Source organism: Sorex araneus, chromosome X (assembly GCF_027595985.1).
Source record: "Sorex araneus isolate mSorAra2 chromosome X, mSorAra2.pri, whole genome shotgun sequence".
Taxonomy (NCBI): Eukaryota; Metazoa; Chordata; class Mammalia; order Eulipotyphla; family Soricidae; genus Sorex; species Sorex araneus.
The window spans coordinates 208,072,666-208,099,844 of record NC_073313.1 but is presented as its reverse complement, the minus strand read 5'-3'; the positions used below and the strand labels follow the sequence as shown (position 1 = coordinate 208,099,844).

Sequence of the window (27,179 nt, the reverse complement as noted above, 5' to 3'; positions counted from 1 at the left end):
TTCGAAATAATGGTGGGGGGAAGGTGTCATGGTGGGGGGATTGGGGCTGGGAACAGTGAATGTAATAAATTATCACATTATTAATTATTGTTAATTAATCTATAAAAATAAAATAAAATAAATAAAATAAAATAAATTAAAAAACAAATAAATATAAAATAAAAAACAAATAAACAAATATAAAATATAAAATAAACGAATATAAAATAAAATAAATAAAAATAAAAATAAAAATAAAATAAATTAAAAAACAAAAATAAAAAGGGTGTTTTACAGCTTTACACCTTCTGGACCGATTTCTGAGAGTTAACAGGAAAAGGACGGCAGCAGTTCGGGGGTCAAGATCTCCAAGGACCCCAAAGGCCGGTCTTTGCCCGGTATTTAAGGGCGGGTGCGGCCGTGAGCTGGATCTCAGCAACCCGACTGGGGTCGGTCAAGGCGCCGGGCGCTTCCAGGGAACTGCAGACCCCGGGAGCACGTGCGCAGGATTGGGGGCTCAACCAGCGGCGCCCGCACAGAGCAGAGGCCCGGGAGGCCCACGTGCAGAGGCGGAGCCAGCTGCCAGCTTCCCGGATAGCGTGTGCGCGCGCGCGCGAGAGAGAGAGAGGGGCGGGCGCAGCAACGCGGACTCCCGCCGCCTGCGGCGCCGTCGGGCTCCTCCCACCCTTGCTCCCGCCTCCCAAGGCCGGCTGGGCCAATGGGCGGGGCCGGTCCGGGCCTTCGGGGCGGGGCGAGGCGCGCACCCTGCGCGCAGGTGCCGCCCGGCGCCCGGCCCGCCCGTTCCGCCGCCACCGCCACCGTCGTGCGTGCTGCTTGGCGGAGGGGCCGGGCCTGCGCGCGCTCTCTCTCCTCCTTCCTCCCCACCTCTCGCTGCCGGCGGAGCGCGACTCCCGCAGCCACTGGTTCCCCCCCACCCCACACACACCTTGTCATCGCACAAGCCGAGCACGGTGAGGCCCGCGGGCGCACTCCCGGCCGGGATTTGGGGCGGCTCCGGGCTCCTGCTGTGTGGCCGGCGGCTGGCCGGGGCGAGGGCGGCCCGGACGCGGTGAGGGCAGCGGGCGGCGGCGTGGTGAGGGCGGGCGCGCATGGATGAATGAGGTGGCCCTGGACTAGGCCGCGGGTCCCAGGAGCGGCCCACGCCTCGCGCTGGCACGGCCCGGGCTCTGCCTCCCTGGGTCCGGACTGTCCGTCTACACGAGGGAGAGGGCGGAGAGGCCGGTCCCGGGGCTCCCTTGGGTCCCTGAGGTGTTTCCCCCGCCGCCAGCTGACCCCCGCTGTGGCCGCCCCTCGAACTTGGGCTGGCTTTGCGCGTGCGGCAGCAGGTGAACCCCGAGAAGGGAGCTCCTCGGGCTCTTGCCTCACTTCTTGAGCCGGCTCTCTGCAGGGCCTCAGGAGGCTGACGTGGAGGCAGTCAGGTAACCCGCGTGCGAAGTTTTTTTTTTTTTTTAAATTAAATTCCTCCTGGAGTTCAGCGTGCAGTCGGTTAGATGGGAATTTTTTTTTTTGCACGGAGTTGTTTGGAGCCCGATTAGCAGGGACCGACGAAGTTTCGATGTATTTGAGTCGGGGATCGGGGGATCCCTCTGGTCGACAGGATGTCAGCCAGTGCCGGTTCCTGAGGCGCTCCTCAGCGCTGAGGAGTGAGTGCTCCAGAGGAGTGGAGGCGGGATCGGATCAGGATCACCCTGACACCCGGCGGTCACCGTCACCGTCTGAGTCCATCCCCCTGGGAAGAGATGGTGCGGGTGGGGACCGTGGGAAAGCGAGAAGACGAGTGGATTTGGTGCGAAGTGACTTCTACAACTCGTGATTATGGAATGGATTGTACCTTATTTTTTGGTGAGGGACTCTTTTCCTTGGTTTTATTTGTATTGCCATATGTCAAGTGAAATGGTGTTTTGTGACCTCTCCAGATAGACAAGTGGCGGCTAAGTTTTTTTAAATTTTTTTTTTTTTTAATTCTGGTGTCACATATTTTTAGATCAATCTTTGCAGGCTTTCTGAGGACAGAATCGGATCTGTTTACAGAACTTTTTCGTTTTTTATTTTAGCTGGGAAGTAAAGTGGAGTTAGATGCTTGTCAGTTTTGGACTTTTGTGGTGTATTTTAATTCTTAATGGCCAGTAATATGTTTTAGGTGTAAAATGTGTTTTTGGTCGATGGTGATAGTAATATGGTTTTTAAAAATATGTATTTATATACTTTTTATTTTGGCATTTCAGATGCCCCCCAAAAAGGGAGGTGATGGGATTAAACCACCCCCAATCATTGGAAGATTTGGGACTTCATTGAAGATTGGTATTGTTGGATTACCAAATGTTGGGTAGGTAGATTTTTCTCGTACTTGTAAATATTTTTTGTAGAAATGATAACTCAAGGTAAATTGAAGGAAAGACTTCAGGAAGTTAGAATATTAACATGTTGCAGAATTGGGTTTTACTTTAGATTTTGTTTCATTTTTTGATTTTTTAGCATATTCTGTGTTGAAACTTGAGTTACTGTATCTGTTTTACTAAATTCAGGAAGAAGCAATGAGAGATGGAATGTAGATCAGTGATAGCACTGTAGCACTGTCATCCTGTTGTTCATCTATTTGCTCAAGCGGGCATCAGTAACGTCTCCATTGTGAGACTTGTTACTGTTTTTGGCATATTAAATATGCCACGATCAGTGATGATTGCTTGAAACCCTGTTGGGAGACAATTGAACTGGAATTGGAGTACTTAATTTTTAAAATTTTATTTTACTTATTATTTTTGGTGGTACTCAGAGGTTACTCTCGGCTCTACACTCAGGAATTACTCCTGGTGGTGCTTGGGGGGCCATATGGATGTCTGGGGTTGAACCCTGGTCAGCTGCACACAAGGGAAATGTGCAGTACCTGCTGTACTAACTCTCCCAGCCCAGGAATTGGAGCACTTTAAAATTGGTTTGACTTCCAGTATCAATATTGCAAACCACAATGCCCAAAAGGAGGGAGGGAAAGAGGATGGTGGGTTGGGGAGAGATGGAGAGAGAAAGAGAGAGAGAGAGAGAGAGAGAGAGAGAGACAGAGACAGAGACAGACAGAGACAGACAGAGACACAGAGAGAGACAGAGAGACAGAGACAGAGACAGACTGACTGCCTAGAGGCAGGCAAGGGGTGCGGGGTGGGGGGTGGTGGGAGGGATCCTGGGGATACTGGTGCAGGGAAATGTACACTGGTTGTAGGGATGGATGTTGGAATACTGTGTGACTGAAATTCAATCATGAATGTCTTTGTAATGCTTAAAAAAAAAAATTTAAAAATTTAAAAGGAAATTCTTTGGGTGGACCAGAAGATAGGGTATTCCTTAGGCAGCATGCCTAGTGTATGCCCAATCTAATTTAATTCCCAGCACCACACAGTCCCTTGAACATTACCTGGTACAGGACTGGAGGTCCCCATCACTGTTGGGGTTATTCTGGTGTCCCAGGACTGCAAGACTCAGGCAACATAATATACTTGGGCTTTGAACCAATGGGGATGGTGGGGTGTCCTCCACCTTCCAAGTATGGCTTAACACCTCAACCACCCAAAATGACTCTGGTACTGACCATTCCTGGTGCTTTCTTATGCTGGCTTTTGGATGTCCTATAGTAGATACTTAAAGAAATAGTTTTTAAAGCCCAGATATAGATTAGATTAGATCTTGGGAGATAAGGGATCTGATAGCAAAGGAGGGAAGATTATAAATTTAATATTGGAAGTGTTCTGTATAAAGTTATGTTATGAAGGCTAAATATAAAATTTTTGTGAGCAAAAATTTAATGTTTTGGATGTTTAAAATTATAGTCCAGGGGCTGGAGTGATAGCACAGCAGGTAGGGCGTTTGCCTTGCACACGGCCGACCCGGGTTCGATTCCCAGCATCCCATATGGTCCCCTGAGGACCGCCAGGAGTAATTCCTGAGTGCAGAGCCAGGAGCAATTCCTGTGCATTGCCAGGTGTGACCCAAAAAAGCAAAAAAAACCCACAAAAAAACAAACAAAAAAAACAGTCTATTTGCAAATAAGATTAAGAAATTATGTGAGCTTTATCATAAACCCATACACGTGCAAGTTATATGTTCACTGTACACTTTTTTCCTTATTGTCCTATTTCAATATCTTTTTACAAGTAGTAAAATTTTGAAATATTTAAAAAGTGACTAGGGTTTATTAATGGGAAACAGATCCGATGTGAACTTGTGAAGATTATGAAGGTATGTTGGGCATGAACTTTAGACTTTTAGATGGTTTAAGTAGTACAGCCCTATTCTTTATGTTAACACTTTTGGAGGGTTCACACCCAGTGGTGCTCAGGACTTAATCCTGGCCCATCACTCAGGGATCACAGCTGGTGGGCTTCAGGGAACCATATGGGATTCTGGGGATGGAATTTAGTTGGCTGCTTGCAAGTAAGGCTGCTTACTACCCACTGTACTATTACTCTAGCACCCTATGTGTTACTTGGAGCTTCCCGTCTTAGAGATTGCTTATTGAATGTAGCCTGGTATGACCAAGTAGGCAGTTCTCAAATTCTTGTAATGTAAAACATGAACAAGTATGGCTGTCCTAATTTCAATCTTTCCTGGAGCTGGAGAGGTTTGCATTTTGAAGGGGTTTCCTGCTGTGATATAGGCTGCCTGCAAAGTAAGACTAAATAGAGAGTGGAAAATATAAGCAAAACAAATAATTAAGCAAAGTACTGTAGGGTGCTGTCAGTAAACTTGAAAGCAAGATATGATCATTATGTATGTTGTCAGCTTTGTGAACTCATATGCAAGGCATCTCTTTTGGATATTAACTGCTCTTATTCTAGAAATCTCTGTAGTACTTGTAATTTGAGTTTATTTTTTAAAAGTAACAAAATTTCCTCTCCTCCATTTCCCTCTGGTTTTGACGTGCAGTGATGGAGGTGTGTGTACGTTTGATTGAAGTGTACACACCTGGTTGTGGTGTTCAGTGGAGCTCACATACCTGGTTAAGATCTTGCATGTATGGTTGCTATACTTATTTAGGTCACGTTTCTTTAGTTCTAGTTATTGGGAGTCACGTTTCTTTAGTTCTGACCCATGCTCTCTGAGGGTTGCACTGTTTAGTTTGAGTTGTTCCTACATATCTGGCCTCAGTAAGGTCAGGAATTGCTTGTGGTACTGGCAGGCTGATACCAGATCACCCTGTGGGACACTAGGGAATTGACTTTGCGACCTCATGCTTTCAGGACCGGTGCCTTGCTCCCTTCTCCTCTGTTCCTTTGGACAGTATGGCTTATTATTATTTTTTGGGGAGTGGGGGGTGGCAAGAAAAGTTTTTGCACCACACTTGGCCATACCTGACTTTGCTTGGGAGTAGCTCCTTGTGGCGCTTGGGGGACCATATGGTGTCAGGGATTAAACTTTGTTCATTCTCAATGCAAGTCAGTGCCTTAACCTATGTACTATTTCTATGGCCTTATACTTTGATTTTTATTCTTTTGGTTTTTGGGGCCATGCCAGGTGGTGTTGAGGGCTTATTCCTGGGTCTCTGTTCAGGGATCACTCCTGATAGGGGCTCGGGGGCCCTGTGTTGGTATCAGATCTCAAACCCAGCTGTCTGATCTCTCTGGACTATTTTCCTATATATGTTTTTAGTCATGAAGCCTAGTAAATTAATGTATAGGAAAATAATCTCTAAATCATTTTATTGTGCAATCTAAAGGTGTGGTTTATGCTTTCATATTCGATAATCCTGTCTCTCTATCCCAGTTTTTTGAGGTCTACTTTACAAACAGATTCGTATCTTGTGATGTACCCTCTGGTGAATTTTGGCAGTTGTGTTTGCAAATACTGTTTTTGCAGAATGATCTTGTGTTACCTCACTGTGCCAAGTAGGGTTCTTCATAAGCAGTACAAATTCTGTCTGGGAGGTGACAGGAACAAGCTCTACGGCTGGGCCTCAGGGAGGAGTGGAGCTAGGACGGAGTTGGCAGGAGTGGGTAGGTCGATCTGGAGCTCAGCCATGTGTGCTGAACTTCTGGGTATTAGTCTTCTGCTGCTGTCTCTGCAGTGATTCAGATTTCTGCACAAAAGCAAATCCAACTGGACTTGCTTACCTCTGGAAGCATCCACAATAGATTGGGGACAGAGGGTAGTTCTTCAAAGAGTAGATAGAACGTTTAGTACAGACAGCATCTGAAGAACCTTTTGAGGGACCAGAGAGACAGTACAGAGGTTAAGGTGCTTGCCTTGCATGTGACTGAGCCTGCATCGAACCCAGCACTTATATGGTTCCCTGAGCATCGCCAGGCAGTCCTAGGGAACTGTGCACTGCTAGGGTGGCCTTTGCAATCCCCCAGGTACTGCAGAGTGTTAGTAGCATTTGGCCCCAGGCCTTCTGTGCACCCCTTGGGAGTCCTCACTCCCCAGTTACAACCCCCCAAAATAATCTAATTTATCAAAACTTAAAACAATGGGGATTTTTATGATTATAATACTGTTTCCCACACACATAATTCTTCCAACTCCACACCCATCACCATTGTACCTCCCTCCCTTCCATAAGGACCCCATTGCCCCACACTTTCAGTCTTTTAATATATGGGACTTAAAGATACACGGCAGGGTAGCAACAAAGGTCCAAAGGGAGCATAAGTGGAGACCAATCCATAGGGATTGAACCCAGGACTGAGCACAGTGAACCCAGGACTTGAGACACATACGTTGCCTCTACTTTATTTAAGAGCAGAATTAAAGGCAAAGGGTGGAAATTTCCCATATACTCCCTGTCCTCACACAGCGATACCCTCTGTATTGACACATCATCACTCCCTGCCAGTGTGGTATACCTGTCACTCATGAGCAAACATTTGAGCATCATTCATTATCACCCAGAGTCTGTGACTTGCATCAGGAATCATTCACTCTTCGTGTTTTGTGTTTCATAGTTTTGGGCAAATATGTAACATCATTTATATGTCATAATATCATTGGGAATATTTTCACTACCCTAAAAATTCTCTATGCTGTACCTAAACCCTCACCTTCAAATCATCTCTTTTTTTTCAGTGTCTCAATAGTTCTGTTTATTTAAGAATGTTGTATAATTAGAACCGCACGGGATTGGCCTGTTGCACTTAGTGACATGCACTTAATTTTGTTTATGGCTTCAAGAGTGGATTTCTCTTCAGTGGCAATATTTCAGTGCTTTGGATGTACCTTTGTTTCTTCATTGAGTGAATGATAAATCTGTTGCTCACCAGATTTTGGCAGTTGTGAATAAAACTGCCATGAACATTCATGCGCAGATTTATTATTATTTTTATTATTTTGTTTTTTGGGTCATACCCAGTTGTGCTCAGGGCTTATTCCTGGCTCTGTGCCCAGGAATCTTTCCTGGTGATCTCAGGAGACATATGTGGTGCCAGGGATCGAACCGGGATCGGCTGTGTGCAAGGTAACCCATTGTACTAACTTTTAAACCCCAAATTTATTATTATTACATTCAAAATTTCATTTTTTAATTTCTTCCCCTTTTCTGTTCATTTTTACTCCTGTCATCATCATACCTAAGGTCATCTAAGTTATCTAGATGTATGCAGGGCCTTGCACATCCACACATGCAAGGCAAGTATGCCACTGCCAAACTATGTTTTATTCCTGACCCTGTGATTCACTTTGATGTAATTTTTCTAAGGGTGTACATTCTGTATCTAGATTGTATTTTATTTTTTGGTGTGTAGGGTGTTTAGTTGTTGCAGCAGCATTTATTGAAAGCACCATCTTTGCTTTGTTGTCTTTAGGAAATGATATTTTGATATCCCTAACTTTTTTTGGGGGGGATGAGGGGGAGGTATTTGGGCCACATGTGGTGGTTCTCAGTGGTCACTCCCGGCAATGCTTAGGAGCAGGAGAGACAGTACAAGGGCTAATGCTTGAACATGGCCAATCCCAGCTTAAACTCAAGCACCAAGACTGGACCTTGCAGTTCTGGGGATTAAAACAGGGTCTGCTGCATGCATTGGAGATAGTGCCTTAATCTCTGTTTCATCTCTCCATTCATATCCTGTATTTCTTAACCTGTCATGGGACTGCCATTGTGAGAGATGGGATTATGTTAAATTGAAAGAGCCAGAGAACCTCAGATAGCTTTGCTTAACAGAGGGTTGTTGTTTTGTTTTGTTTTTGGGCCACACCCAGTGGTGTTTAGGGCTTACTTCTGGTTCTGCACTCCAGGGTCACTCATGGCAGTACTCAGCTGACTATGTGGGATGTTGAGAATTGAACCTGGGTTGACTGTATGCAAGGCAAGTGCCCTATGTGCTGTCCTGTTGCTCTGGCCCCAGACAGAGCTTTTGGGTTTTGTTTTTGGTTTAGTGCGGTTTATTGTGATGGAGTGTATTGGGGTGATGAGGGATAGGGTGGGGAGCAGGGACTTGGCAGGGGGCAGCTCTGAGACAGTCAGGAGTGCAATGCCCACCGTTTCTCCTGAGACCCAGCATTAGGGATATATTTGTCCCCATAGCCAACTGGGATGAGCTGCTTTTCAGCCACCATATTTTCAGACTCCTGTGCATTAAACTCAGATCAAGTCTCACTTCTTGAAGATGTTGGTCTTCTGGCAGCCAGGAAACTTGAACTTGGTCTGGAGCAGAGCCTTAATCACATGCGCCTTATTCTGCAGTTTGGTGTGGATGAGGATGGACATGATGACTTGACTTGACCATCGTGAATGCTGACCAATATGCGCTGGGGCTTTCCAAAGGCATTCTGCATACCTATTTGGAGCCTGAAATTGGAACCAGCGTGAGAGTATATTTGAGCGTCCACTGCAAAAGGACTGTCTCCAGGATCTTTTAGAACAGTCTATATAAACCACAGAATGCGTCCACTAATGAAGAGGCTGCTTGCTATTTATAGCTGTTGCACATCGACCTCGTGGGGCAGAGAGCACGGTCAGCTTAGTTGGCTCTGCCTCTTAGCCTTTATTTTTGTACTTCAGCAGTGCTCCAGAGTATGGCCACCACTGTTGGCAATACTTGGTTCAGTTGCACAGATAAGACAATGCATAGGCTGAGGATGTGGTGCTGTTTGGGTCCTGTGGTACTGGGCACCAGTCCTACATCTTACAGTGCCTGGGGACTATCAGGACCCTGCCCAGTGAGCTGCCATGCTCAAATACAGGAGTGAATGCTCCAGCCCTTTGCCCTATCTCCTGTCCTCCAGAAGGTGCCTTTCTTTTTTTTTTTCCCCTCCCCTGATATAAGTGTGAATTTTGCTGTTCTAGACTAGCCTGTTGATGGTTTTATGAAGTCTTCAGGCTTCTCACTGCTTGGCAATCCCACTGGTGTAGCCTTTACCCTTAGGGTTCTGTGTGTTGTAATTCCTGGCAGCTGGTTCTCCAAAGGCTCAAAGGACCAGACTACTTTGGTCTGTGGTCTCTCAGGGACTTTTCCTTGCAAGCTGCCACACCATATTTTTCTGCTCATATATCACTCTCCAGATGTAGTTGCAAGACTTTATTTAGTTTATTTGCAGTAAAGGCATATTGTCTGTATTTTTGATGGCCAGTATATTCAGTTTTTGTTATCCTGAAAGGAGGGAATGGATATTGGCAGATAACTGTGTCTGCTCTTACGCTGCCCCAGGGTTGCATTTGTCTTACTTGGTGAATGCTTCTGGGAATGGTCCTTGGTGGCTTTTACAAGGCAATTTGCCTTTTCGCAATTTGGCAGAGACCGACTGCATTCTTTAAAAAGTATTTATTGTTGCTTAGTGGAAGCATAGGAAATGCTTAAAATCAAACAAAAACCAAAAACCAAAGCAGGATAATTCTGTTCAGTGTTTTGGTTCTTTTTTTGTGTAGCAAAGTACTCTAAAATTTCCTGGTTCAAAACATTAGCAATTTAGTAAGTCTCTTGATTTCTTTAGGTTCACTGGGTGAGTCTGCTGGTCTCTCTTGGGCTTCTTCTGTGGCTATAGTCAGTCGATCTGGGTCAGTCAGGTCTGGGGCTTAGTCAGGGTTGGCTGAAAATCAGAGGCAGCTTGTGCTTTTCCCCCCTGTCCTTTTCCTCTAAGTGGTCTTAATCTCATGCTTCTCTATAGCGTGGTGTGGTTAGATTCCAAGTGAGTGAAACCGTGACAGTCAATATCACACTTCCACTTAATTCTTTTAGCTAAAGCAAATGAAGGCACCAGCCTAGAGATGGAGTAGAGTGAATTTAGCTTGCTGGGAGGGGTGGCAAGTTAAATAGCTTTAGTAAATTCTACCACATGATGTTTCAAGGTGGTTATTCTTACTAATAGTGTTGTTTGTTTTTAAAAACAAAAACCTCTTCCCATGCTGCTGGACTTTTCCTTAGCATTACATTAATTTGTTTTTGAAGTGATTTTATACTTAAAAGTATTTCACACTTGTGAAATTAGCTGGCAGGGGGCTGGAGTGATAGCACAGCGGGTAGGGCGTTTGCCTTGCACGTGGCTGACCTGGGTTCGATTCCCAGCATCCCGTATGGTCCCCTGAGCAACTGCAGGGGTAATTCCTGAGTGCAGAGCCAGGAGTAACCCCTGTGCATCGCTGAGTGTGACCCAAAAAGCAAAAAAAAAAAAGTTCGTAGAAATTCCTACATAGGGCCTGACTGATAGTAAAGTGGATAAGTTATTTTCATTGCATGTGGCCAGCCCAAGTTTTATCCCTGACTTCCTGGGTCTGAGGAGAGAACTTAGAGGTCTGGAGCGCAGGCTTTGCATATACAGAGCCCTGGGTTTGATCCATGGCACCGTATGGTCCCCCAAGCACTACTGAGTGTCACCTTAAAACAAAAACCAAGGGGCTGGAGCAATAGCACAGCAGGTAAGGCATTTGCTTTGCACTCGCCCGACCCGGGTTCGATTCCCAGCATCCCATATGGTCCCCTGAGCACCGCCAGGGGTAGTTCCTGAGTGAAGAGCCAGGAATAACCCCTGTGCATTGCCAGGTATGACCCAAAAACAAACAAACAAAAAAAAACAAGAAAAAAAAAACAACAAAAAGAACTCAGCTTTACTTCCCAAATGTTAGCATCTTCTATAGCCCAAGAAGTTAACATTGATTTATTAGTCCTATTAATTCCTTTTTTCTAGATCAGGTTCTAATCCAGGGTTATATGTTACATTTAATTGTTTTGTTTCCGTAGAAGTGTTTTGTCTCCATAGTCTGTTTATATGGAACAATTTTCTTAGTTTTTCTTCTTTTTTATTTTGTTTTCTTCTTTTTGGGTCACACTCGGCTTTGCACAGGGGTTACTCCTGGCTCATTACTCCTGGCTCATGTACTCAGGAATTATTCCTGGCAGTGCTTCCGGGGCCATATGGGATGCTGGGAATCACACCCTGGTTGACTGCATGTAAGGCAAATGTCCTACCTGTTGTGCTATTGCTACAGCCCCCATAGTTTTTCTTTTGTCTTTTAAGTCCCTGAAACTATTTTTTTTCTTTTTGGAGAGGCAGGGTGCACACCAGCCGTGCTCAGGCCTTAACTCCTGGCTTTACGCTCAGGGATCACTCCTGGCAGATATGGGATGACCATAGGGGATTGAACTTATGTTGGCTATATGTGAGGCAAGTTCCTTACCTGCTGTACTCTCACAGCTCCATTAATTTTTTTTTTTTTATTACTCGTAGATCTTTGAAGGTTAAGAATTATTTAAAAACTGTTTGTTGCATGCCCAGCAATGCTTGGGAACTTTGGCTCCAATGGAGTCATTCCTAGTGGTGCACAAGGGACTGTAGTGCTGGGGTAAAACTGGAGCCTCCCCCGTGCAAAGCATGTGCTCTGCTTATTGAGGTCTCTCCAACTCCTTAAATTTTATTTACTTTGGATGAGTACTGATCAGATTCAACTCTCAAATCAAATTTGATTTCTCATGTTGTGGCCATTTTGTTCCATTTTGCCTTTCCATTGCTGTTTTCATCATTGAAGTGTGTCTGGGATGAGGGTGGGGGTTGCCCCCTTGGTTGCAGTGCTTGCACCCTGGATTCCAGCCCTAGCATGTAGCAGTGAGGGTTGGCGACATGGAGTGAATTCTTTGTCTTCTGCTACAAGACCTGTGTTCCATTACTAAGCAGTTATCAGCAGCCCTTCTTGAGTCTTTCTTGGGATTTAATGCAGCAGTGGTAACTATAGCATTGTCATTTAGCACGTGTCTGGAATCTTGACACCTCGCAAATCTGGGGTTTCTATACTGGTTTTCCAAAGTGGGTGATGCCACCCCTAGGGGACCCTAGAGCCATACTGGGTAGCAATATGTAGCTCAGGAGGTGCAGTTGGGAAACCCTTTCTGTTTGCTTAAAGCAGGTAGATTTTCACAGAAGCACTGAGTCAGATTGTTGTTCTGAAAAGGGGATTGGGAACCTCTGATTTACATTCAGGGTAATTATTCATATAGGAGGCTTCCTGATGTTTTTGTGTTTAATTTTCTGGTTCACCAATTTTTTGGTGGATTTTTAAAAATTATTAGGTATGTTTCTTGTAGGGGTGGTCTACAGTTGGCAGATTTGTTCAGCATATGTCTGTGAAGGCCTTCATCTTCATAATCTAAAAGTCTTGTAGACAGCATATTTTTTTGGGGGGGGGGAAACTATACCCAGTGGTGCTCAGGGCTTATTCCTAACAGTGCTTGGGTCATTCCTAGTGAGACTGAGGGAGGAGGGAGGACCATATAGGGTAATGGGGATGGAATCCGTGTCAGCTGTGTGCAAGGCCTTACCTGCTGTACTGTTGCTCCAGTGCTAGGTAGGATCATCTTGCTGGCAGGTTTTTTTTTTCCTTTTTGGGTCACACCTGGCAATGCTCAGGGGTTACTCCTGGCTCTGAACTCAGAATCACTCCTGGCGGTGCTTAGGGAATCATATGGGATGCTGAGACTCGAACCCGGGTTGGCCACATGCAAGGCAAGTTCCCTACCCGCAGTGCTATCACTCCAGCCCCCTTTGCTGGCAGTTTTTATCATTGATTATTATTATTATTATTTTTGCTTTTTTGGTCACACCCAGCAATACACAGGGGTCACTCCTGGCTCATGCACTCAGGAATCACCCCTGGCAGTGCACAGGGGACCGTATGGGATGCTGGGATTTGAACCCGGGTCAGCCGCATGCAAGGCAAACGCCCTACCTGCTGTACTACTGCTCCAGCCCCTATAGTTAGCTCTTCTGATTTTTCTTTTGTCACTTTGACTTGCCTTTCAGAGTATCCTGTCTCTGTTGAGATTATTATAGCAATGATTTATTTTACTTAATTGTGGGACCACATCCAGCAGTGATTAGGGTTCCACCAGGAAGTGCTTGGAGAAGACCAGACCCAGCAGTACTCAGCAGCAGCAGTACTCAGCAGCCAGGACTGGACCCAGGGTTTTGTGTGCTGTACCCCTTGGGCCACTTCCCCAACCCTGCCACAGTCATCTTGAACTCCGTTTGTCGGGGAAAATGTCTTTGAAGTTTGATTCTGGAGAGTTCTTCTCTTATGACGTCATATTCTCTTGAGGTCTGAATTTGCCATGTGTTCTATGTTTTGTCTGCTTACCACTTCATAGCCAATTAAGCACTTCCCTTCCCCCCTTTAAGGTCTGGATTAGAGGTTTGAATTTTTTCCAGCAGGTGGGGCTGTGGCTTGATTTGGTCTGGCTTGATTTTGGGTTTCTGCCGGCTTGGCATTCCCAGGTATCGAGGCTGCCTGTGCAGGAGCTGTGGTGGGGCTGGGGTCTGGGGCTGATTCACACATGTTCGTGACATCGCTGATATCCCTCCTTTCTTGGTGGCCCAGATTTGAGGCTTACCAATCTCTTTACTGTTCTGGTGCTTCAAGAGGTAAGTGCCAGTTCCATAGGGTGGGCTTGGGAGAAGCAGTCTAGAGAGAACAAATGTTCCTCAGGGGACCCTGTGGTCCTTCATGGGCCTCTAAGACATTCTAAGAAGCCCACAGGCAAAAATCTTATAAATTGAGGCCATGACGTAATGCCTGGGACTAATCAGTAGGACAGAAGGGCCACATGAAGACAGAAGGGCCACATGAAGGTAACAAGGTCGGCAGGGGGCCACAGTTGGAAAAAGGTAGAGAAACACTGTTTTAGAGGAGGGCTTTTTGAACTTTTCCCACTTGTGACCCATTTTTGCTCAAGAAATGTAAAGTAGGTGAGCATGGCAGAAATATCATGCATTCATTAAGTGGTTGATTTTGAATTCCTTCTTTTTTGGGGGGGAAGAGTGTTTCCTAAGTGGTGCTTGGGGGATGCCAGCCATTACCAGTGATACTTGGCTAACCATCCAGAAGTTCGATTCTGGGGCCCAAGAATGTGGTGCTACTCTGACCTGGCAGTGCCAGGGTTGTCTGGGTTACCCAGGCTGTGTCCTGGATCCTTCAGGACCACACCTGGCAAATCATGAGGGCTCCCAGGGCTTTCCCAGTGAGCCCAGGTGGTGCCAGGAATGAAGCTGGGTTAGGGTACAGCCCTTACCTCCTGTAGTTTCCTGGCCCATGAATTCACTTTTGATTGTTGGCATGTTCAGACCTTTACTGTTGCCAATTTCTTCAGTGACATCCCCCTACCCCCCTATCTAGTTACTCATTTGGGCTTGCAACCACAGTTTAAGAAGCTTGGTCCCAGATGTGTATTAACTTGACCTTTTTCTCATCTTCTTTCCTTTCTGTGACCCCCTCCCCCCATCCTGCTGGTTAGCCCTGAGCCCTATGCTGTGGCCCACGTTCATGTGAATTTTCTCCTGTGGTTGAGGCACTCTCGTCCAGTGCAGCCTTTCTGTTCTTGCTGGAGCTTTGACCAGCAAGATTACATCACAGTCGAGTTTGCCTAGATCAGGGTGTGATTTCTGGTACCTGCTCTCTTCCCAGAGCCCCTGACTGACATGGCAGACCTGCTCTCCAAAACAGGGGGGCTCCCCTTCCAGCTTCTTCAGTCAGTCTTGTATTGCTGGGGTCAGTCTCACCCCGAACTGTGGATTTCTCAGTATATTATCTTCATGAGTAATTGTAGTTGTTCATTTTAAGATTGAAGCAAGAAACTGCTACCACCTTCTTGGTGATATTTCTGGGCTTGAGTTGATTTTTGTGTGTAGTGTAAGGTAGGAGTCTCAGCATCTCTTCTTTGCTTGTGGCTCTCCACTTACCCCAACATCATTTGTTGATGAAACTGTTCCTCATTGTGTGGTTTTGGCACTATTGTGGAAGATATTTGACCATTGTATAGAAGAAGGTTTATTTTATTTACTCTTTCAGAGCCACACTTGGCAGTACTCAGCGCATACTCTGGCTCTCTGCTCAGTGATCACTCCTGGTGGGGCTTAGGGGACCATATGTGATGCCAGGGATGGAACCTGGGTCAGCTATGTGCGAGGCAAGTGTCCTACCCACTGTACTATCATTCCAGCACCAAGAAGGTTTATTTCTGGGCTCTCAGTTCTATTCATTCTTGTCTTTATGCCAGTTCCACACCGTTTTGATTACTGTATCTTTGTAATATGTTTTGGTTGTCAGGAATTACGCTATGGGCTTTTTGAATACCCCCTTCATGCTAAGGGAATGTGATACTAGTGTGATATATTAGTTGTGATGTTAACCTTAGTCATTCAGTTAAGATGTTCTCTGCCAGATTTTCCCATTTAGAAACTGTCCCTTTTTCCTTTCTAATTTCTTTAGAAGCAACTCATGAAGTAGGCCTACATTCATTGGGAAGAGAATTAGCTCAGTTGGCAGAAGGAATACCAAGGAATGGGTAGATTATTCCTGGCTCTGCACTCCTGAGGTACTCTTGCCCTTGCCCCTGTGGTGCTTTCTTTCTTATGGGTTTTGGTGCAGCACTGTGCTGTGGTTGGTGTCCTGGATCAAGCTAGGGTCTGTGCACTCTAGGTAGTCAGGCACTCTGCCCAGAAGTCCTGCTCCAACCTTTTAAGTTGTATTTTTGTGGTGAAGGATTTAAGTCTGGACAGTGGGACAGTTTATTGTGGACAAGATGTGCATTTTTTTTCCCTTTGGAGAAAAATGCCCTCCATTTGCTCCCCCCTCCTTCTCTTCCTCTCTCCTTCTCTTCCTTCTCCTTCCTCCTCCCCCTCTCTTCTCCTCCCTTCTTCTCTTCCCCCTCCTTTTTTTCTTTATTCTTCCTCTTCCCCTCTCTCTCCATTACAGAGTTATTAATGATTGGATTTCAAGTCCCGCCCCTCCCCCCCACTGTTATGTATATCTTCCAGCCCCTTGGATATTTCCTTCCAACATCAGCTTTTCATGTGCATGAAGCCTCGATGCCTGACCTCCTTTGTCCAGGATGGGCATGTAGTTATAGATGCTTGATCACTTCTTGGAGGTTTACCCTCACTCCTGCTTTTACAGATTCCTAGCTCCTACTTATCTGCATTGATGTGGCTTTTCATGCTCTGGGCAAGAGCTCTAGTTGGCTGTTAGCTCTTTTTTTTTTTTTTTTTAATGAATCACTGTGAGATACTTACAGACTTTCTTGATTACATTTCAGTCATATGATGATTGAGTATCCATCCCTTCACCAGTGCCCATTCTCCATCACCAATGTTCCCACCACCCCTTTGCCCTCCCCTCCCCGCCTCTGTGTTAACTTTTGCATCTTGCCCAGAAGTAGAATGTTTTTCCTTCCCAAATTGACTTGGAGAAATCTGTTTGCTTTACAAAATTTTCTAAAATCTGAACTCTGTTGATTGCATACATGTGGTTCCATTTAGTATTTTCCTCTGTTCTTTATGGTTAAAGTAACAGTCATATGTTAGGATTTGATCACATTAATATTGAATAATGTTTGACCAGATAGTTTTTGTCTTTGTATGGCATATTGAACCCAGAGCCTCATACAGGCAAATGACTGGATCATTTTGATATCAAGAATACTTAGAAGAGGGGTGGGTGAGATTGCTGAAAGGGCTGAGTACATGCTTTTATGCAGGAAGTCTGGGTTTAGTAGCATTCCCTGAGCACTGCCAGGTGTGACCCAAGCATCTCCTCCTCCAAAAAAGAAAACTCGGAAAAGAGCCGGGGAGATAGCTTAAAGAGCTGGAGTGCATACTTTGTGTGTTGGAAGCCTGTGTTCTATCCTTATCATCTCGTGGTCCCCTAGCACTGCTGGGAATGCCTCCTGAGCACCCCAGAGTACAACTCCCAAGTCAACAGAGGTGATCATGGGTCCATCAGAGGTTAAAAAATGGTGCTATTCTCACATTTATAGGATATAAAATAGTAATACTAGGAGATAATATCTATCCAAAGACAGAAACAAGGGCCAGGAGGACTGATCAGTGGTAGGAAGCTTGCCACAAGTTGTGGGGGAGTGCAGTTAGGACAGAGAAGGGACCACTCTGACAGTGATAGTTGGAAATGATGACTCTGGTCAAGAACCTAGTGCTGAAAGGAGTAAAGTGATACACATGATAACCTTTTAGTACCTGTATTGCAAACCACAGTGCCTTAAATGCAACAGTGTCTAAGAGAAGACAGGGGGTGGGGTGGGAGGGTGGGGGTGAGGAGAAAGTGTCTGCTATAGAGGTGAGGTAGGCTGGGTGGGTGGAGATGTGAGAGGGAAACTAGGGATATTGGTGGTGGGGAATGTACACTGGTGAAGGGGTTGGATGTTCGGACATTGACTGAAATCCAATCATGAGTAACAATGTATTTCACAGAGATTCAATTTTTTTTTAATTGATTCACCATGAGGTACAGTAACAAAACTTTCAAGTTTGAGCTTTGATCATACAGTCATCAGACACCCATCCCTTCACCAGTGCAGGTTTTCCACCACCAAAATCCCCAGTATCCCCCTCCACCCCATTCCACACCTCTCCCTGCCTGTGTGACAAATTGTACAATACTCTTTTTCTCTACTTTAGTTACCTTCGATATTTTGAGACCAGTCCCATCACTGTTTATACCTGCCAAAAAGGCAATGCTAGACAGTGTGTTTTGTATTGCTTGTTATGGATACAATATAATGTCGTGCAGCTGCTCTTGCGCTCTAGGAATTCTAAAATTTTAATAGGATCTGAAGAGATCGTTGTAGTAAGTTTCTCGGGTCTGAGATTTGTTTTTTTTTTTTTTTTTGCTTTTTTGGGTCACACCCAGCGATGCTCAGGGGTTACTCCTGGCTTTGCACTCAGGAATTACTCTAGGCGGTGCTTGGGGGACCATATGGGATGCCCGGGATCGAACCCGGGTCTGCCGCGTGCAAGGCAAACGCCCTACCCGCTGTGCTATCACTCCGGCCCCCTCGGGTCTGAGATTTGTTTGTGAGTCTCTGGATCATGGCCATGTGGGAGCTTAAGTAGATGGTGGCTGGATGTGGCGTCATCTCAGAGTCCCATGGCGAGAGGGGGAAGGAGAAGGGCCCACTTCTCCCCTGTACTGTGAGGCCTGGTGTTTGTTGCCACCGCCACTCGCACCTGGAGCTTGTCGCTGACTTCTAGAAAATGGCAGCCACCAGGACTCTTAGAGGGCAGGCAGAGGGACGGCACCTACCCCCGTCTGGAGTAGCCCAGTGGAAATGGCTTATTGCAAAGTCCAAGGCCATCTCTGCAGCAAGTTGCTCAGGTCTGAGATTCGTTTGTGTGTCTTGAGATTCAATTTTTTAAAAATAATGATGCTATTCTAAGTTTTTCATTCTTTCTCTTCTTTGACTGTATTATGTCTACAAAATAATCCATCAATTTTTAAAATTTCCTCTGTAAAATTGTAGTACAAATAACAGGGACACAGTAAGAATCTTCAAAGAATCACTTGGTCCATGTAAATGGTGGCCAGAGATGTTTTCTGCTGAGCATTACTGACAGTTCATGGATATGAAGTTGATTGATTTGTTACAACCCTCGTAACTGTTCTTGTTGATATTCAGATTGACGTATCTTTGGACACTGGGCTTAACTTTAAGACTTCAGAATGATTTTGATAAGAGTCTATGTTTTTTTATAAAAGCTTTCTTGTTTTCTCGTGGGAAAAGTATTTGGGACTTGTTTTGCATATTTCTCATTCCAGACCTGGAACTAACCGTTTGTCAAGAAGTCTTGTTTTTTTAATATGGATAGTCCTCCAAAAACTAGAAATTGAGCTTCCATATGACCCCGCAATACCACTTCTGGGAACATATTCTGAGGATGCAAAAAAGCACAGTAGAAAATTCATTGCAGCACTGTTCACAATAGCCAAAATATAGAAACAACCTGAGTGCCCTAAAACAGATGACTGGTTAAAGAAACTTTGGTACATCTACACAGTGGAATACTATGCAGCTGTTAGGAGAGATGAAGTCATGAAATTTGCTTATAAATGGATAGACATGGAGAGTATCATGCTAAGTGAAATGAGTCAGAAGAGGGACAGACATAGAGGGACTGCATTCATTTGTGTAGTATAAAATAACATCACATTAGGCTGACACCCAAGGACAGTAGATACAAGGGCCAGGGGGATTTTCCCATAGCTGGAAGCTTGCTTCATGAGCGGAGGGGAGAAGGCAGATGGAATAGAGTCAGGATCACTAAGAAAATGATGGCTGGAGGAACCAGTTGGGAATGGGAGATGCATGCTGAAAGTAGATAATGGACCAAACATGATGACCTCTCAGTGTCTGTGTTGCAAGCTATAATGCCTCAAAGTAGAGAGAGAGCATGGGAAATATTGTCTGCCATAGAGGCAGGGGAAGGGTGGGAAAGGGGGGGTATACCTGGGATATTGGTGGTGGGGAATGTACACTGGTGAAGGGATGGGTGTTTGGTCATTGTGAGATTGTAACCCAAACATGAAAGCTTGTAACTATCTCACAGTGATTCAATAAAATTTGGGGGAAAAAAAAAGAAGTCTTGGTTTTTTTTTTTTTTTTTCAGGGGCCCTCACTTACTGTGTTTAATGCAGCATTGGACCTGGTGGTTCTAAAGACCTCCAGAGACTCCCTGGTCATGCTGGGACCATATGGGACTCCTTGGTTCCTTTGGCTATTTTTAATGGACACTACAATCAAAACTCATAGTCCAAATGTGTGTTACATTTTTAAAAAATGATACTATAATATGTGTTACTTAAAAATTAGTTTAAAGTTTGGGTTTTGTTGCAAGTAGACTACAACTTTATAGGTATTTCAATAGGACTGAGATTAAAAATTAACTATAATAAACAGTGATTTCTTGATTGTCATTCTTAAAATTCTGGGATTGTTACCAGACTTTTATAATTAACCAGTATGAATTTAACAGTGTTTTTTCTTTTGTTCTTTCTTTTTTTTAACGCTGTGCCTGAATCTAGTTAGCTGATTCCAAAACATAGTTGTATCTCCTAAGACCTCTTCTCTCTTCCCCCTCCTCCCTTTCCCCTGTCTTTTCTGTCTCCTGCCTTCCTCTTCCCTCCCTGCCTCAAACATCTCAAAGCATGTGCTCTATTATTGCCAAACCCAAGCTCAGAGCTCAGTTACTCAAGAGACAAGAGTTGTCACAGAAAAGGTTTTATTTGGGTGCGAACAGTCTGAGAACATGGTTGACTTCTTGTCCCCCAGCCCCATCTTTCCCTCAAGTTAGGGATAGGGGTTTGTATAGGGCTGGTTGGGAAAATAAATTAGAATACATTTATGGTTGGGCATGGAGGGGAGAGAGTCCTGTCTTAAGGCAGTCTGGACAAGTGTCAGCTGTTAATGAGCCCTTGGAGACAATGGTCTGTTCTTATAAAACTTTGAGATAAATTGTTTAAGTATCGTCTGTTTCCAGGGCCTGTATAATCTTCAAGAATCTTCCCAAGGCCTATTGTTTGCCCCTTCCCCCTTTATCCATAACTGGGCCTGGTTTAACATTAAACAATCAATGCATCAGAACATCTCTTAAAACTCAAGAGACAAAGGACTAGAACAATAGTATGGTGGGTAGGGCCTTTGCCTTGCATGCAGCCGACCTGGGTTTGATTTCCAGCATCCAATATGGTATCATGTACCCGGCCAGGAGTAATTCCTGAGTGCAGAGCCAGGTGTAATCCCTACACGTTTCTGGGTGTGAAACACAAAAGCACTCTCTCTCTCTCTCTCTCTCTCTCTCTCTCTCTCTCTCTCTCTCAAGAGACATGTTGAGTGCCAGTGGGGAATGAGAGGTGAAGCAACATAGATTCTTTATTTTCTGTTTGAATTTTGGGCCATAGCCAGCAGTGCTCAGGGGCTATTACTGGCTCTGTGCTCAGGAGTGGTCCCTGGCAGTGCTCCAGGGACCAGGTTTGATTGCGTGCAGGACAAATGCCTTAACCCTGTACTCTATCCCTGCCCCGAATGGAATCTGCTTGCTTGTTAATAGTCCACGGAGCCTTATCCCAGCCTGAGCGATGTTTAAAGCCCTCTAGCCAAATAGAATAAAGTGTCTTCATTGCTCACCAGTAATTATATAGATCAACTTGATTTGCTCATTATTCTATTGTAATGCCCTTGGTGTTTGTAAGGGGAGTGGGGGCAGCGGCTTGACATATAGAGCAAAGGGCTTTGCATGTCAGAGGCATGGGTTTGATCCCAAAGCACTGTATACGGTCCCCCAGGCACTGCCAGGAGTGATCCAAGAGGATGGAGTCAGGAGTACCCTTTACCTACACATCTGGATGTGGCCCCCAAACAAACAGAATGTTTATTTTGTTTCATTTGCTTAAATGTTCAGTCAGATAAGCTAACTGGAGTAAGTATTAATTCTTCTGATGAGTTTAAAATTTGGTTTGTTCTACGTTGTTGTTTCTTTGGTGCTGGGGATCCACCCAAGGACTTTACATGCCCTCAAAGCTTGGCTTTACCATGGAGTGCTTACAGCCCCCAGCTCTTAGATCTATTCTTTCTTGTTATTGTAGATTTTGGGTCATCTCCAGCCAGGGATATACCTGGCTCTGTCCTTGGGTGCTGAAGGGAGCATTCCTGGTGTGGGGGAATCAAACCCAGGCTGCCTGGGTGTGTGTGTTCAGCTCTCTGAGCTTTCTCTCTAGCCTTGGGTCTCATCTTTGTAGACATTTTTATTCTAAAAAACAAAAAGTTTAGAAAAGAGAGACTAGTATTCATTTATAAATCCTGCCATCCTAACATAGACTTTGAACTTATTGAGTGTCTTCGGTTATCAGATTTGCTCCTGATGAGCCAGGGAAATAGCGCAGAGAACTAGCACATGCTTTGCGGGCCAGATTCCTGGCACTGCTTGCTCCCAGCAGCACCACTGGGAGTAGCTCCTAGTGCCATCCACTCTATCCTTTTTGCCCCCACCAAAAAAAATTTCCCTCATTGTAAACATTTTCCACAGGTAGGAAGTACCAGCCGCTCAGTTTATGCATACTCCATAGCTACTTCATTAATTTATTCTTGAAAAAAATATGCATTTTTTTAGATCTGAGTTTTGGCACTCTAATTATTTTAAAAACTGCTATTAATGAATTGGAATTTTCTGTGCATGTATTCCCTGATAAAATTAAGATAATTGGAAAATCAGCAACTATTTTATTCATCATTAGTGATTTTTAAAAATGGAATTTATGCATTAAGAAATACTTTTTTCAGTTTGACAGTTCTTGACTTTACCAATAATACATATATATTAAAAATTAGAAGGTTGTGTGAGTTCCAGCCTCAGTTACCTATTAGAGAATTAGTGTCCGTTTGCCAGTGCAGAATGCTTGCAAGGTGACTGACATTAAGTAATACACTTCTCTGCATTAAAGCCAGATTGCTTATTACTAGATTTAGGTGAAGTCATACAGGCACTACCAGGAATGAAATATGGGTTGTTATGATGTGAAAACTTTAGTTATCACTTGTAACAAAGATTCCTGGGAAAATGCCTTTCAGGTTCCACATAGAGATAGAAACGTAATCTGATTACAAGTAGTGAGCTGCATTATTATAAACTTTATACATTTATGTTAAAAAAGAAAGCATTCTCCATTCTAGATTTTTTTTTTTCCTTTTTGGGTCACACCTGGCTCTGTACTCAGGAATTACCCTTGGCAGTGCTCAGGGGACCATATGGAATGCTGGGAATCGAACCCGTGTCGGTTGTGTGCAAGGCAAATGCCGTACCTGCTGTGCTCTTGCTCCAGCCCCTGTAGATGTTTTTTTAAAAAATCTTTATGGATCTTATTTGAGCATTGAAACTACAATAAGATAATTCCATCTCAGTGTTAACCTAAAAATTGATTGAAGTTGTTTTTATTCATTTTAGAAAATCTACTTTCTTCAATGTATTAACCAATAGTCAGGCTGCAGCAGAAAACTTCCCATTCTGCACTATTGATCCCAATGAGAGCAGAGTACCTGTGCCAGACGAGAGGTTTGACTTTCTTTGCCAGTACCACAAACCAGCAAGGTAAGAAAATCTGTATGTCATTTTTTGTTCTCCTATGTAGATGGAGTAAATTTATGTAAATGATATATATTAAATCATGTAGAGTTCATCCCTCCCACCCTGGTTAATGTATGATTTTGTTTGGGCTGATTATAAAAGTAATATAAAATGGTTTAGTGGACTTAAAATACTTGTGGAGGCCAGTGGTTCAAACCCTGATACTGCCTGCCCAGTGGGAGGGAGAAAAATGAATGAGGAAGAATATAGCCAATAATTTTATTGTATTTAATATTTCTACCTGGGCAATGAAGTAGAAGAAATACTTTGCATGAGTCTTGCCCATTCATGTAAATTATATGTATCTTTGTATCACTGTATCACTGTTGTCTTGTTGCTCATCGATTTGCTCTAGCAGGCACCAGTAACATCTCTATTCACCCTGTTACTGAGGGTCAGGGGAATGTTAAAAACGAAAGTTTTTTTTTAATTAATTTTTTTTTGCTTTTTGCTTTTTTGGGTCACACCTGGCGATGCACAGGGGTTACCTGGTTCATGCACTCAGGAATTACTCCTGGTGGTGCTCAGGGGACCATTTGGGATGCTGGGAATCGAACCCGGGTGGGCCGCATGCAAGGCAAATGCTCTCCCCGCTGTGCTATCACTCCAGCCCCTAAAAATGAAAGATTTTTTTTTTTAAAAAAGAATGTTAAAAAAAACCAAACATTATTGTTACTGTTTTTGGCATATTGAATATGCCATGGGTAGCTTGCCAGGCTCTGCCGTTGGAGATTCTGCATTGCTCTCTTCTGGGAGCTTTGTTTTATAGTCTCTGGATCTTGGCCATTGATGAGATTACATGGCGCCGGGGGCAGTTTGTGGGTGTGACTGCCAAGCTACTGGAAAATGGGGTATCTGGGTGGAGGAGGCCCAGTCCCTATCTGAGCAGGCTTGGAGATCTCAGCCACGGGTCCCACATACCTGGATTCCTCAGTCGGTTCCTTCAGGGTGAGGCTCGTCTGAGCGTGTGGAGAGTGTCCTTGAGCATGGCTGTGGCTGGATTCTGGAGGTTTTCGGCTGCCAGGGCTCTACTTGGGGCGGGGAGAAAACTCAACCTGTGCCCCTCCAAGTGGGCCCTGATGAAGACAGCCTGGTGCGGGGGCAGGAGATTCTGCCTCACTCTCTTCTGGGAGCTTTGTTTCTCCTGCCCCCACGTCAGGCTGTTTTCACCGGTGGCCCCCTTGGAGGGGGGCAGGTTGAGTTTCTCTCCCCGCCCCAAGCAGAGCCCAGGCAGCCGAAACCTCCAGAACCCAGCCACAGCCAAGCTCAAGGACACTCACCACATGCTCCGACAAGCCTCACACATGAAGGAACTGACAGAGGAACTCAGGTATGTGGGACCCGTGACTGAAATCTCCATGCCTGCTCGGATTGGGACTGGGCCTCCTCCACCCAGATCCCCCGTTTTCCAGTAGCTTGGCAGTCACACCCACAAACTGCCCTTGGTGCCATGTAATCTCATCAATAGCCAAGATCCAGAGACTATATGTGAGTACATTCATAAAATGCATGAAATGAAAAATCACAAACTGGTTATCTGAATAATGTGATTTTCCGGTTTCAGGTGATTTTATTCCTTTTTCTTTTCAATGCTTGAACTTTTTATGTCAACCATGTATAAATTTTATCTTTAGAAAAAATAAGTAAAGGGGCTATGGGGCCGGAGCGATAGCACAGCGGGTAGGGCGTTTGCCTTGCACGCGGCCGACCCAGGTTCGATCCCCGGCATCCCATATGGTCCCCCGAGCACCGCCAGGAGTAATTCCTGAGTGCAGAGCCAGGAGTAACCCCTGAGCATCGCTGGGTGTGACCCAAAAAGCAAAAAAAAAAAAAAAAAGATAAGTAAAGGGGCTGGAGCGATAGCACAGTGGGTAGGGCGTTTGCCTTGCACGCGGCTGACCCGGGTTCGATTCCCAGCATCCCATATGGTCCCCTGAGCACTGCCAGGGGTAATTTCTGAGTGCAGAGCCAGGAGAAACCCCTGTGCACCGCCAGGTGTGACCCAAAAAGAAAAAAAAAATAAGTAAAGCTTTTTAAGTAGGAAGAAAGAGAAGGTAGTTATTATAGAAAGTTCCGACAGTACGAAAATGTATTAAGGATTAAGGTCACCTATACTTCCTTTACTTTGAAACAACTTATATATAAATACTTTGGGGTAGATCTTCCATACTTCTTTCTGCACATTTACTTAGAGTTGCAGGTTTTTAAACTTGAGGTATTATTAATGCTCTATAGATAAAAATTTAACTAATTTAATTTTAAATGGGATAGTTTACAAATATCCATAATTGATAGTTGATTAATATTATGTATCTTTTTTGATTCACTATTTTGAATATGATGATAAGTCTCAAGTTTTTATTTTCTGTCTGAGTTCTGCCGACCCCAGACATATCCAAATCCCTGTTGACATTGACTGGATACCTAGATTGGATTTTCACCTCACCCTATCTTATGCCAAATTGGTTTTTTCTCAAGACTTCATAGTAACAAACACTGTCTTACAAGTTGCTTGTAAACACTGTTTTATAAAGACCAACATTAGCTTTGATTTCTCTCTCTCCTTATCCCTGCATCCCCAAATCTAGCAATTCTATCAGTCTTGTAACATACATGTTCATTCATTTCTTCAACTTTATCCCTTGGTTTTAGCATCCATTGAGTATCTAGTGGATTAATTATTACTCTAAATATTATCACATAATGATTGTGTGATTCCATCTTCATTTATTGATGTTCTATTATAAGAAAGTGATTTTTCATCTTCATTTATCTATTTATATATTTATTCATATTAGTGTTATTCAGTTGGTTATAACCTGGTATAGTCATTTGATGTAGCTCAAGTGATATCCCTCAAATTGATTTAATGATTTCCTACAGCTGAATTTCATGGTCTTTAAAAATAATTAGTGCCAGGGCAATAGTAATGAGGGTAAGGCATTTGCCTTGCAGGTGGCTCATTCGGGTTCAATCTCTGGCACCCCATATAATCCCTGAACCCACCAGTAGTGATCGCTACACACAGAGTCAGGTGTTAGCCTAGCCCTAAGCATTGCCAGGTGTGGCTCCCAAACAAAACCAACAGAAAAACCAGCAAAAAAACAAAACCAAAAATAAGTTAATTATATGATTACTTCAAGTTTATGTAAAAGCTGCAAAATGACACATAGAATACTTGTGTACCCTTTACCCTGATTTCTCTGTATCTTTGAGTTTAAGTTGAAGACATTTTGTTGCACCAGACCTTAATTCTCCAGTTTATATTGACTAAATATAGACATATACTTGCATAATAACACAATAAATAATCAAAATTAGGGCACTAGCATCTACCCGGTATTGCCATCTTTATCATAGATTCCGTTTAGATTTCCCTAATTGTCATAGTAATATGCTTTTTAAAAGGCCTGAGATTCAAAGTGAGATAATATGTTTATTCAGTTGTTTAATCCCATTAGTCATCTTTAATCTGAAATTATCTTCTTAGTCTATCTTTCGTAGTTTTCATTTTTTAAGACTGTAAACTAGTAAACTGTTGATTGTCCCACAGTTTAGTTTTGTCTAATACTTTCTTCTGATTTATGCACCTTTGCCATCTCATGGATGTGATGCTGAATTTTTTGCAGTGTTATTGGATAAAATAATATTATTTGTTAGTGATATCTTGCTGGATTTCTCTGCTATAAGATTAATTTTGTTTGTTTGCTAATTAATGTTATGTATCCTTTTCCTTGTAGATTATCATTACATTGTCATTCTTTTCTGAATAAAGATAATGATTTACTTATTCCATCATTATTTATGGC

General features: G+C 43.9%; 1 protein-coding gene and 1 non-coding gene across 4 annotated transcripts in view; one reads left to right on the top strand and one right to left on the bottom strand.

The window, feature by feature from the left end:
* Positions 1–738: 738 nt before the first annotated feature.
* The window catches only part of OLA1 (Obg like ATPase 1), a 164,047-nt gene continuing 137,606 nt past the window's right edge, over positions 739–27,179 (top strand). The window contains exons 1-3 of one of the 3 annotated variants that reach the window (XM_004601165.2): positions 739–950; positions 2,226–2,326; positions 23,191–23,334. In XM_004601165.2, coding sequence (XP_004601222.1) covers positions 2,226–2,326; positions 23,191–23,334 — 245 coding nt within the window. In that variant the 5' untranslated portion in view covers positions 739–950. Of the gene's footprint in view, positions 1,049–1,705; positions 1,843–2,225; positions 2,327–23,190; positions 23,335–27,179 lie in introns of those variants that run through there. The other 2 variants (XM_055123028.1, XM_055123027.1) reach the window with 2 other exon arrangements.
* Positions 8,820–8,958, bottom strand: LOC129400625 (small nucleolar RNA SNORA70). Its single transcript, XR_008627824.1, has one exon. It is a non-coding gene; the product is annotated as a small nucleolar RNA SNORA70 (small nucleolar RNA).